The following is a 10,940-nucleotide window of genomic DNA, read 5'->3' as shown; positions in this document are numbered from 1 at the left end:
CTCTCTCAAAAACCATCTGTTCCTTCTAACTAATTGGAGTAAAAAAACACCCCCCATCTCATGAGGCATTCGATCACAGCCTTCTTCGTGTACCAATAACAATGTCTCCCACCATTTCATCCAGTTCTTTGGGCACACTTCTGCCCTTTCCAATTCAATGGAGGCATATTACATTACTATTTTCCTGAGAAACCATTTCGTTTCGCTACATTGTATACGACGGTGATCGAAAATTGTAAAAAGGGATCGAAGAATTTGGTAATCGAAAAGAAAGGGAAGTAGAGAGATTGGTATAGCGAGACAATGGCAACTTCCCAGAATAGAGAACCGTCGAAGAAGGCGATAAAAAGCCCTGGGGGTTCTGGTAGCTCTCAAGGCAAAACTAATTCGAGTGGCCAAACTGTTAAGTTTGCGCGAAGGACTTCAAGTGGACGATATGTGAGTCTGTCAAGAGAAGACCTTGATATGTCCGGGGAATTATCTGGGGACTATATGAACTACACAGTTCATATTCCACCCACCCCGGATAACCAGCCCATGGACACATCCGTGGCTGTCAAGGCAGAGGAGCAATATGTTTCGAATTCTTTATTTACCGGAGGGTTCAATAGCGTGACACGTGCACATCTCATGGATAAGGTGATTGATTCGGAGGTGACTCATCCTCAGATGGCTGGAGCCAAAGGCTCTGCATGCATGATGCCTGCTTGTGATGGTAAGGTGATGAAGGATGAGAGAGGAGTTGATATAACCCCTTGTGATTGCAGGTATGAGCTACGATACTCGAATTAATTACTAGTTTGATTACTATGCTAATAAGATCTTAAGATATTCGGGTACTAAGCCAAGCTCAGAAATCCAAAAAAATAAAAAATAAACTAGTACCTTTGGATAGGAATTCCGCATTCACTTTTTCTTGGAATTGTGTTTTGTAGGTTCAAAATCTGTAGAGATTGCTATTTGGATGCACAGAAGGACACTGGCCTTTGTCCAGGCTGCAAGGAGCAATACAGAGTAGGAGACGAATATGATGAGCCATCGGATTACAACAGTGGAACGCTGCAATTGCCTGGTCCTGACGGAAAAAGGGATAACATGTCTGTGATGAAGAGGAACCAAACGGGAGAATTTGATCACAATAGGTGGTTGTTTGAGACCAAGGGGACTTATGGTGTTGGCAATGCTTTCAATCCCCAAGATGACGGGTATGGTGATGGCGGTGGTGATGGCTTCCCAGGGGGCTCGCTGGATGCAGATGACAAGCCCTGGAAGCCCCTCAGCAGGATATTGCCAATCCCGGCTGCCATTATCAGCCCCTACAGGTCAGCATAAAAATTCATTCGCTCAGTACTTAGTTTGTACATGTTGCATTTGTTCACGCAAACAAAACATGTTATGCATAAATCGTACTTCCGCAATAGAACAAGCTTCGCAAAAGTTATAGTGACAATAAGAACATTGTAAGATGAAGTGATAATGTTCATATTGTATTATTATGCACTATAATTAAGATGACTAACAATTAAAATATATTTCATGCTGATCATCATCTTGTAGGTTACTGATCTTCGTTAGATTAATCGTGCTATCATTCTTCCTGCATTGGAGAATAGTCAATCCAAACAATGATGCAAGATGGCTGTGGCTCATGTCGATTATCTGCGAAATATGGTTCGCCATCTCTTGGATTCTTGATCAGACTCCAAAGTTTTTCCCCATTAATCGTCAGACCGATCTTGAAGTCCTCCACGACAAGTTTGACATGCCATCACCATCCAATCCAACGGGCCGGTCTGACCTCCCTGGCATTGATTTCTATGTATCGACTGCTGATCCTGACAAAGAGCCACCTCTCACCACTGCCAATACCATCCTTTCAATCCTAGCCGTTGATTACCCGGTTGAAAAGATAGCATGCTACATATCTGATGATGGAGGTGCCCTCCTCACCTTCGAGGCAATGGCGGAGGCTGCTAGTTTCGCGGACTTGTGGGTCCCCTTCTGCCGGAAGCACGACATTGAGCCGAGGAATCCTGACAGTTACTTCGCGTTGAAAGTTGACCCAACAAAGAACAAGAGTAGCCTGGACTTTGTGAAGGATAGGAGGAAGATCAAGAGGGAGTATGATGAGTTCAAGGTGAGGATCAACGGGCTTCCGGATTCAATCAGGAGGCGGTCTGATGCTTTCCATGCCAGGGAGGAAATGAAGCAGTTGAAGAATATGAGGGAGAATGGAACTGACCCTTTGGAGCAAGTCAAAGTCCCCAAGGCTACATGGATGGCTGATGGCACACATTGGCCTGGTACTTGGGCTGTTCCTTCCCATGACCATGCCAAAGGTGACCATTCCGGAATTCTTCAGGTAACATTAGCTTCTCACAAATTCGAATAAAACTATTTGCATGGTCACCGATTACCTCTCAAATTCTCTATCATATAGCACACAAGCGCTAACCATTTAGTAAGTTAATACAACTCTAACCATTGTTTGGGTGCACTCCACTATTCGGCTTCAACAGTTGATTTTGTAGTTTTTTTTTTTTTCTTTTTTGAATTTGTAGTTCTTCGTTCGAGATCCACAAAATTAATTCAACCTAATCGAAAATTGTTAAAAGGGCTAAACGATTTTCAACTAGAGTGAATTTTTTTTGAGGATAATCTCAATGATGACTTATGATCAGTTCATATCATGGGAATATTGTGGAATGGATTCAAACGAATATTTAGCATTATATTAACTTACTAACTGGTTAGCTCCTGAGTGTTGTTGATAAGCATGCGGTCAGCAAATACGGCAGAAACAATATTACTCAAACTTTGATGCCGCATTGTGCATAGGTGATGTTGAAGCCTCCTAGTCCTGACTCACTATTGGGAAGTGCCGATGATGACAAGCTCATAGATTTCACAGATGTGGATATACGCCTGCCGATGTTTGTCTACGTGTCGCGAGAAAAGCGGCCGGGTTATGATCACAACAAGAAAGCTGGCGCCATGAATGCGCTGGTGAGAGCATCCGCCATCTTGTCAAACGGCCCTTTCATTCTCAACCTTGACTGTGATCACTATATCAACAACTGCAAAGCTATCCGTGAAGGGATGTGCTTCATGATGGACAGAGGCGGTGAAAACATCTGCTACATTCAGTTTCCTCAGAGATTCGAAGGAATTGATCCCTCTGATCGCTATGCCAATCACAACACCGTGTTTTTCGACGGCAATATGCGTGCGCTTGATGGTTTGCAGGTACCTTAATCAATTCGAAACTAAGAAAATTTCTATGTTACAAACTCGTGTGACATACAATATTTTTAAAGGGTTCACTTTTCTGTACTCGGATATGGAAATTGCGAACAGTTCGATTTGTGCACATGTGATACAAGTTGTAACTTGGAGATTAAGTTACACACATATTATGTACATACAATCAGTATGCATGAATCATTGGTTTGCAGGGTCCGATGTACGTGGGAACGGGGACCATGTTCCGGCGGTTTGCCTTGTACGGTTTTGATCCACCAAATCCTGACAAGCTGCCGGTGAAGAAGGATACTGAGACACCAGGAGAGCCTTTGACACAGTCGAATACAGAACCTTTGACAGCCTGTGACTTTGACGCGGATCTTGACACCAATCTACTTCCCAAGCGTTTTGGAAATTCGACAATGCTGGCGGAATCCATACCGGTTGCTGAGTACCAAGGCCGACCCCTAGCTGATCATCCCGCAGTGAAATTTGGACGGCCTCCAGGCATTCTCAGAGCTCCTCGTGATCCGCTAGATGCCACAACTGTTGCTGAAGCCGTGTCTTCCATTTCTTGCTGGTATGTATATAATTAACTGACAACATGATGTGACAGTTGATGTATCAGTTCAAATATGATCACTCAAAATAATTTCATCTAAGTGCTAGCAATGTACATTTGCATAAAATTAACATTCCGTGACAGGTACGAGGACAAGACCGAATGGGGAGACCGTGTGGGGTGGATTTACGGGTCGGTGACAGAAGACGTGGTGACAGGGTACAGAATGCACAACCGAGGATGGCGCTCGGTGTACTGCGTTACCAAGCGTGACGCATTTCGAGGTTCAGCTCCCATTAATCTCACTGATCGACTTCACCAAGTGCTCCGTTGGGCAACAGGTTCTGTCGAAATTTTCTTCTCTCGGAACAATGCCCTCCTCGCCTCAATGCGCCTCAAATTACTACAGCGCCTTGCCTACGTCAATGTCGGTGTCTACCCTTTCACCTCGATCTTTCTCATCGTGTACTGCTTCCTCCCAGCACTCTCGCTCTTCACTGGACAGTTCATTGTGGCGAATCTCAACATCACGTTTTTGATCTACTTGCTAACCATCACCATATGCCTCATTGCTCTGGCCCTCCTGGAGGTGAGGTGGTCGGGAGTCGCGTTGGAAGACTGGTGGCGAAACGAGCAGTTTTGGCTCATCTCCGGAACCAGCGCTCACTTGGCTGCTGTGGTGCAAGGGCTTCTAAAAGTGATGGCAGGGATTGAAATTTCCTTTACCTTGACAGCCAAGTCAGCTGGAGAGGACAACGATGATATATATGCTGACCTCTACCTTGTGAAGTGGACTTCCCTCATGATCCCTCCAATTGTGATTGGAATGGTGAACATAATAGCCATAATCGTCGCATTTTCAAGGGAGGTTTATGCTCTGAATCCTCAGTGGGCGAGGTTTATCGGCGGTGCCTTCTTCAGCTTTTGGGTTTTGGCTCACTTGTATCCTTTTGCCAAGGGTTTAATGGGAAGAAGAAGGAAGACGCCTACCATTGTGTTTGTTTGGTCAGGTCTCATTGCCATTACACTTTCCTTGCTCTGGGTCGCCATTAACCCGCCAGCCCCTGGTGTTGTCGCTGGTGCTGCAGGAGGCGGGTTCCAATTTCCGTGAGCTGGTCTGGTTACTGACTACATTTTAACGACCTTGATTTTCAAATCTTTGATATGAAAGTAAAATGAAAAGAAAAGAACATTTGAACGACGTAGCCGATCGGATTGGATTATAGAGTTTTAGGGTCAAGAAACTGTAGAAATATAAACTAGAAGGATTTACAGGTACCTTTCGATTTCGTCCTCCGCCATTTGAGGGAGAAGGTTGTTTTGTTCTATGATTGTACTGGGCGGAGTTTGTATATCTTTTACTGGAGTTATGCTGAAATGTCTGTAAACTGACCGTATTTTTTCCTTCTGTGAACATTCACTGTGTGTCTCATATAATCAATCCGCGTCGTTCTGGTGTACAGGGCATGTAACATACGGATTCAGAGGATATACATAAGCAAAAGAGAAAAACTTTCATGTCACGAGTGCATCCATCTGTTGTTCCTATCTCACTCGTCGTTTGACTTAGCAGGCAACGAGTGAGAAATGCTAATCGAACATCGTTTCATTCCTTTATGTATAAAATCGGAAGGAGAATTCACTTCTAAGCTCTATGTTTAAAACAGAAAGCGGGAAGCCGTAAAGTCGAGGATCAAATCTTTATAACAGGGGACCCAAATCATTTGCATTACACGAGTCTAATCATTTTAACTATAACTGTTGACAACAATAATTATTGGTTGGTCGATCAGAGATCCGTCCAACTGCATAGGCTGGAGCTACAAGTGTAAGTATGAACAAACCAAAACTATCAGTATTCTATCTTCTCAAGAATAACCGTTGCTCACTGTACATCTGGGACACACGATATTAGTCACTACAGTTTAGAAATCTGACTGTTCAAATGGAACGCGCACAAACAACTGGCCGTTCAAGGTCACGACAGCAGATGTCTGATGTGGATCAATTCTCGACGGTAGGCTGACAACCTATAAAGAAAACCACTTTAATAATCCTGCAGTTATACTTTGATAGTGTCACACTACATAACAAAAGTTTGATTTGAACATGAAGGTGTGAGACGCAAAACATATTGTAGCTCCATCAACTGAACAGAAAACAAATTGATACAACTGCAAGGGTAAACTATGCAAGAGTTCAGATAGGTTATCCATATGTCATTAATAATTAACATGAACTGTGTTAAGGTCCATTAAATATGACAGTACCACCGACTACGTGGCTTAAACATGCCGCGAAAATTGCAAAGAACTACAGATGAGGGCTCATTTGGTAACTAGGATTAGAATGGAGTGGATAAATCATAAAATTCAATGGATGTTGAGAATCGAGGTGAATGATTTTCACTTGGAGGGGATTAAAATGGGATTAGACATGAAGGAAATTCCCCCCTTCAAATTGGAAGGGAAAAGTTACCTCAATAAGCAATCCCCTTCTAATCCCCTCCAAATGAAAAATCATTAACCTCTAACATATCTTGAGTTTTATGATTTATCCACTCCAGTCCAAGTTATGAAACGATCTCATAATTATAAAGTTATGCCCACCTTCTTAAAGGGTGTGACACCCCAAGGATTATCCAGTTGTGTTGGTTGGCCAGATATAATCAAGCGTCCGGCTGGATCAGATTGCACATGCACCTGAATCATAATCATTGTTAACGACAAATACACACAGGGAATATAACTAGCAGAATCAGTATATAATTTCTTGGAAACCATAAAAGCAGCATGCCTATTTGAAACCCATGGAAAAGAGCTACCGACCTTGGCTATGAAACCAAAATGACAAACTTATAAACAACAATGATAACATAATTAGTTCATGGACTAACCTCCTCGCGCAGAAGCCCAGGAACTAAGGCATATACCTCAAAGCAATCATTCTGTATACGGTCAAGTTTCAGTTCTAAATGGATTTAATAAGTAGAAATATTTTTAAGTCCGAACAGTGAGATGAGAGGAACTTACAAATCTTTTCACATTAATCTTTACCCAATCTGCTGGGGGTCCAATATCAAATACCACTGTATCCATTCTGTAAACAAGGTGAAAGCAAAAATGTTGAGCTGGAATAATATCAAAGGTACTCTTTATTATCACAGATTCACAGGAAAATCACTAGGGGACCAAGAGAAAGTAGTAACCGTGGTTTTGTAGCTTTCATGTCAGCAACTTGGATACCAGAATCCATATGAGATGGCTTTTTCCGCTTTAGCAAACCTGAGTTAACTAAATTTTTAAGATAGAGAAGATCACTATGGCAGCAAAAATGTCAAAAATTTAAACTCATCAGCCATCATACCAGAATTTTTTAGTTGTTTGTCACTTTTGGGCATGGTACTCAGGTGCTTATCCTAATACATGAACAAAAGAAAAATCATCAGGGAGGGAAAATGGCAAAAGAAACGGAGAATAAAAACAAATAAACATAAAGAGGTTAAAATTTCTCCAGACCTTATTAATTGCATCTCCAACCTCACCATTATTACCATGATGGCGGTGAGAGTGCCAACCCTGCATGGCACGAGCTGCAGCATCCCTTAGCGCCCTGCCTGAACCTAAAGTCTGGCCGCCATCAGCCTGCATTCAAACCCAAGAGGATGACACCAAGAAACACAAGAACAAAAGAGAAAAAGAACCAAAATTCTGTGTCTGTGCAGGTCCAGTGCCAGAAACTAATATTACTCATGCAACATTGAGCATCCTTTCCAATTCCTTATACAGAACCGCAACTAGCAGCATATTATGATCAGTTAAGTCTAATTACCCGATTCTCAACTCTAGTAGGCTCTGCAGGAAGAGGAAGTTCACCACCATTCAGTCTATCCCTTTCAAATTCAAGTAATGCCTGTAGAAAATAATAATTAGGGACTCCAAAACCCGCAGGTAAACAGACCAAACACAAAGACGACAATAAAAAGTAAAAACTCAAAAAATTATAAGTAGAGAATAACCTTCTCATAAAAATTTCGAAAAGTCCAAGAGACAGTAGTACAGGTTCTGTGCACCATGAAAAAACAGCCATTGGAATGTAAGTTTATAAAAGAATAATAAACTCAAAACAAATGGAATTTCTGTTTGGTGAGTGGGTGGAGTGTTTTGTAATTATATACATAATAACTTTGGATACCGCCACAAAATAAGTTGTCTTCCTCTTTTATTTTATTTTCTGGGCCTGGTAAATCATTCAGATAGCTTAAAGAGAGATATCAAGTAAAGAAAAGCAGTATTGCTTACTTTGGGGGATTGAATGATTCTCCAACCTGCCGCCACAACTTGCACGTAGTAACCTACATGTTCCCACAGAAACACCAAGCGGAGTAAACCAAATAGAACAATATAGTAAAATCAGTCTAACAAAAGATAATCATTATGCAAGTGCATCAGCCAGCTTGCTTTCTCTCTCTTTCTTTCTCTTCTTCCTTTTTGATAAGTTTTCATATTTGCACAGAGAAACAAATAATGCAGTTGTTCGCTTTAGGTACCTAAGTGTATACACATACAAGAGAGGTCAGGTGAAGTAGGTGTGCCACCCAACTTGTGAATATAGTACCCTCGGCATAGGAATTTGTAATAATCCATATATATGTGGAGTTGTGTCTTATGCTATTTAACCAATATGGGAATTGAGGGATTCTTTCTCAGCTGTGCATAATACTACCTAATCTACTAATCCTTATTCAAAACTATTCAGGATTCAGAGATAAACAATCCCACACAAACCTTGTCGTAGCCACCAAGTTTGATCACAGCTCTCCATAACCTGATTTTAAGAAGAAACAACAAAGTTAACATCGAGCCAAAATGTTTTCTAACTAATTAATTTATGCAAATTCAACAGAGATATAATCACCAAGAATTTACTTGAGCAAATTTAATTCCTCTTTGTAGAACTTTGGGGCTTTGAATTCCAAGTTCTTCTCTTTATATAAATTTATCACCTCCTTCGTGAATGATGCTTGCTCCTCCTCAGTCCCTGACTCACCACCCTCATCAGCACCTGGATCCAAGAGAAAGGTTTTCTTTGGTTCTAAGCTCTTCATCCCAACCTTACGCCCAACATAAAATATGGGTTTCTGCAGTTGCTCGTTTATGTCAGTATGAAAGGAAAACTTTGTTTTGTTGCTCACCCCACCATTCAGTCCCTCTACTTTCTCACCATCGTCATCAGATTCAGTCTCCACTTCGACTTGATTATCACGAGGCATATCAGGCTCCACCTTACTAACAACATTATCAGTTTCAGCACTGATATGGGGTTCACTAGAGGGGTTGGCCTTGATGTTCAACCCACCTATCAGTTTCTTCATACCAACCCCACTATCATGAGACATTTTATCAGTTTCCGCCTTACAAATAGCATTATCAGCTTCAGCATTGATGTGCAGTTCACTGGAGGGATTGACTTCGCTGCTCACCTTATCGGTCAGTTTCTCAGTTGCACACTCACTGTCACAAGGCATATCAGGCTCCACCTCCACCCTTCCAACAACATTACCAGTTTCAGCACTACTATCTGGTTCTTTGGAGGATTTGGCTTTGTTGCTTGCCTGTTCTATCAGTTTTTCTGTTGCAACTTCACTATCACAAGGCATGCCAGGCTCCACCTTACAAGCAGCATTATCATCTTCAGCAATGAAATTGGGGACCTCACTGGTCACCCCATCTTTCAGTTTCTCTGGTTCAACCTCACTATCATGTGTATCAAGCTCCGCCTTACGAACAACATTATCAGTTTCAGCAGTCCTATCTGGCTCATTGGAGGATTTGCCCTTGTTGCTCTCCCCATCTATCAGATTTTCTGCTGCAACTTCACTATCACAAGGCATACCAGGCTCCATTGTAGAAACAATATTATCAATTTCATCACTGATACGTGTTTCGCTGGAGGGGTTGGCCTCGCTGGTCGCCTCATCTGTAAGTTTCTCCATTGCAGCCTCACTATCATGAGGCATATCAAGCTCCATCTCACAAGCAACATCATCAGTTTTATAACTTATATCTGCTTCATTGGAAGGGTTGGCCTCACTGCTCACCCCATCTTTCAGTGCCTTTTCTTCCTCAACACCATGAACTTCCCTTTCAATCTCCATGGGGTCCTCAGTGTGAGGCGACCCACCACCAACAAGACTATCAATCTTGCCACTGGCACCCAATTCAATAGACGGGTTAACTTTGCTGCCCAAATCATCCTTCAGTGCCTCCCCTTTCACACCACCACCCTCCTCTCTCACAATCTTCACAGAAACCTCACTCTCACAATGCACACCAGAATCCACATTACTCGCAACCTTATCAGTTTCATTACGGGAATCTAGTTCATTGCATGGTTTGTTAGCAATGTTAGCATCTTCACGAGTCTCAGGGACAGAGGGAACCGAATCAACCGCACCCGGAATGTCTTCACCAGGCAATTCAACACCATTTTCATCAACGCTCTTCTGGGTCTCCATTTCTACACCATCAAAGGTCTTGGGGTTTGGTTCTTCTCCCCCTTCAACACGTGCAGGAACATGGGTATCTGCCCCCCTTTTGTTTTCTCCATCCTCAACCCTTTTTCCCTCCTCTTTCTCTACATCCTCCATTTTTTTCCCTATATTTTTCTTTCCTTCTTCAAACATTCAAACAAAAACACGAAAAATAAAATAAAAATCCAAACTTTAAACAAAATCCAAACTAATAAATACTCGGAAACAAAAGGAAAGCACGGATTTTGAAGAAAATGAAAACAAATAGAAAGTGGGAATGTTATGAAAAACAACAAAAATGAGTATCATATGCAGTGGTTTAACCTCTGCTTGTATTATAACCAGGAGGGAGAAAAACAACAACTTGAAACGACGTGGAGAGAGGCTTACCCAGTTGCCGTTTTTGGTGACAGGGATGGTGAAGTGGCGGTGGGTGCCGGCGTTGTGCTTCTTCTTCCTCTGGTGGTCTGCTGTTGATGGTTGATCTGACGCTTTGGGCTGCCGGTTGCTTCCGCTGCTCTCTTTGCAAATGGTTTGTCCAAATTTAGGACTTTTTATTTTTTGACCAAAAACAAAAAGACTTCTTATTGTCCTCTTTTTTTT

At 42.1% G+C, this 10,940-nt stretch overlaps 2 protein-coding genes across 3 annotated transcripts; one reads left to right on the top strand and one right to left on the bottom strand.

The window, feature by feature from the left end:
- LOC137725593 (cellulose synthase-like protein D4) lies at positions 1 to 5,241 on the top strand. Its single transcript, XM_068464329.2, has 6 exons — positions 1 to 767; positions 936 to 1,322; positions 1,558 to 2,362; positions 2,839 to 3,246; positions 3,456 to 3,823; positions 3,950 to 5,241. Exons 1-6 carry the CDS (start codon positions 304 to 306, stop codon positions 4,914 to 4,916), a joined length of 3,399 nt encoding a protein of 1,132 aa, XP_068320430.2. The 5' UTR covers positions 1 to 303; the 3' UTR covers positions 4,917 to 5,241.
- Positions 5,242 to 5,486: 245 nt separating this feature from the next.
- Positions 5,487 to 10,910, bottom strand: LOC137725594 (uncharacterized). 2 transcript variants are annotated; one of them, XM_088694502.1, is made up of 13 exons: positions 10,728 to 10,910; positions 8,734 to 10,480; positions 8,593 to 8,632; positions 8,107 to 8,159; positions 7,824 to 7,869; positions 7,637 to 7,717; positions 7,324 to 7,449; positions 7,172 to 7,223; positions 7,014 to 7,089; positions 6,838 to 6,904; positions 6,702 to 6,752; positions 6,415 to 6,507; positions 5,487 to 5,835 (listed from the first exon to the last, which is right to left on the bottom strand). In XM_088694502.1, the coding sequence occupies exons 2-13, from the start codon at positions 10,452 to 10,454 to the stop codon at positions 5,731 to 5,733; spliced, it is 2,511 nt and encodes an 836-aa protein (XP_088550628.1). In that variant the 5' UTR covers positions 10,455 to 10,480; positions 10,728 to 10,910; the 3' UTR covers positions 5,487 to 5,730. The 2 variants fall into 2 exon arrangements, with proteins under 2 accessions (XP_088550628.1, XP_088550627.1); XM_088694501.1 differs by having other exon boundaries at positions 7,014 to 7,098; positions 10,728 to 10,862.
- Positions 10,911 to 10,940: the final 30 nt, after the last annotated feature.

This window comes from Pyrus communis, chromosome 5 (genome assembly GCF_041283825.1).
Source record: "Pyrus communis isolate YQ-2024b chromosome 5, ASM4128382v1, whole genome shotgun sequence".
NCBI classification, from domain to species: domain Eukaryota; kingdom Viridiplantae; phylum Streptophyta; class Magnoliopsida; order Rosales; family Rosaceae; genus Pyrus; species Pyrus communis.
Note: the sequence above shows the minus strand (reverse complement) of the source record. Positions and strands in the feature narration are given on the sequence as shown.

Coding starts and splice junctions, on each gene's coding strand:
- LOC137725594 (XM_088694501.1), bottom strand. CDS start 10,454: ATGGAGGATGTAGAGAAAGAGGAGGGAAAAAGGGTTGAGGATGGAGAA. Junction 7,870..8,106: donor GAATCATTCAATCCCCCAAA/GTAAGCAATACT, acceptor CATGGTGCACAG/AACCTGTACTACTGTCTCTT. Junction 7,450..7,636: donor CTACTAGAGTTGAGAATCGG/GTAATTAGACTT, acceptor GTTTGAATGCAG/GCTGATGGCGGCCAGACTTT.
- LOC137725593 (XM_068464329.2), top strand. CDS start 304: ATGGCAACTTCCCAGAATAGAGAACCGTCGAAGAAGGCGATAAAAAGC. Junction 768..935: donor ATAACCCCTTGTGATTGCAG/GTATGAGCTACG, acceptor TGTGTTTTGTAG/GTTCAAAATCTGTAGAGATT. Junction 1,323..1,557: donor GCCATTATCAGCCCCTACAG/GTCAGCATAAAA, acceptor ATCATCTTGTAG/GTTACTGATCTTCGTTAGAT.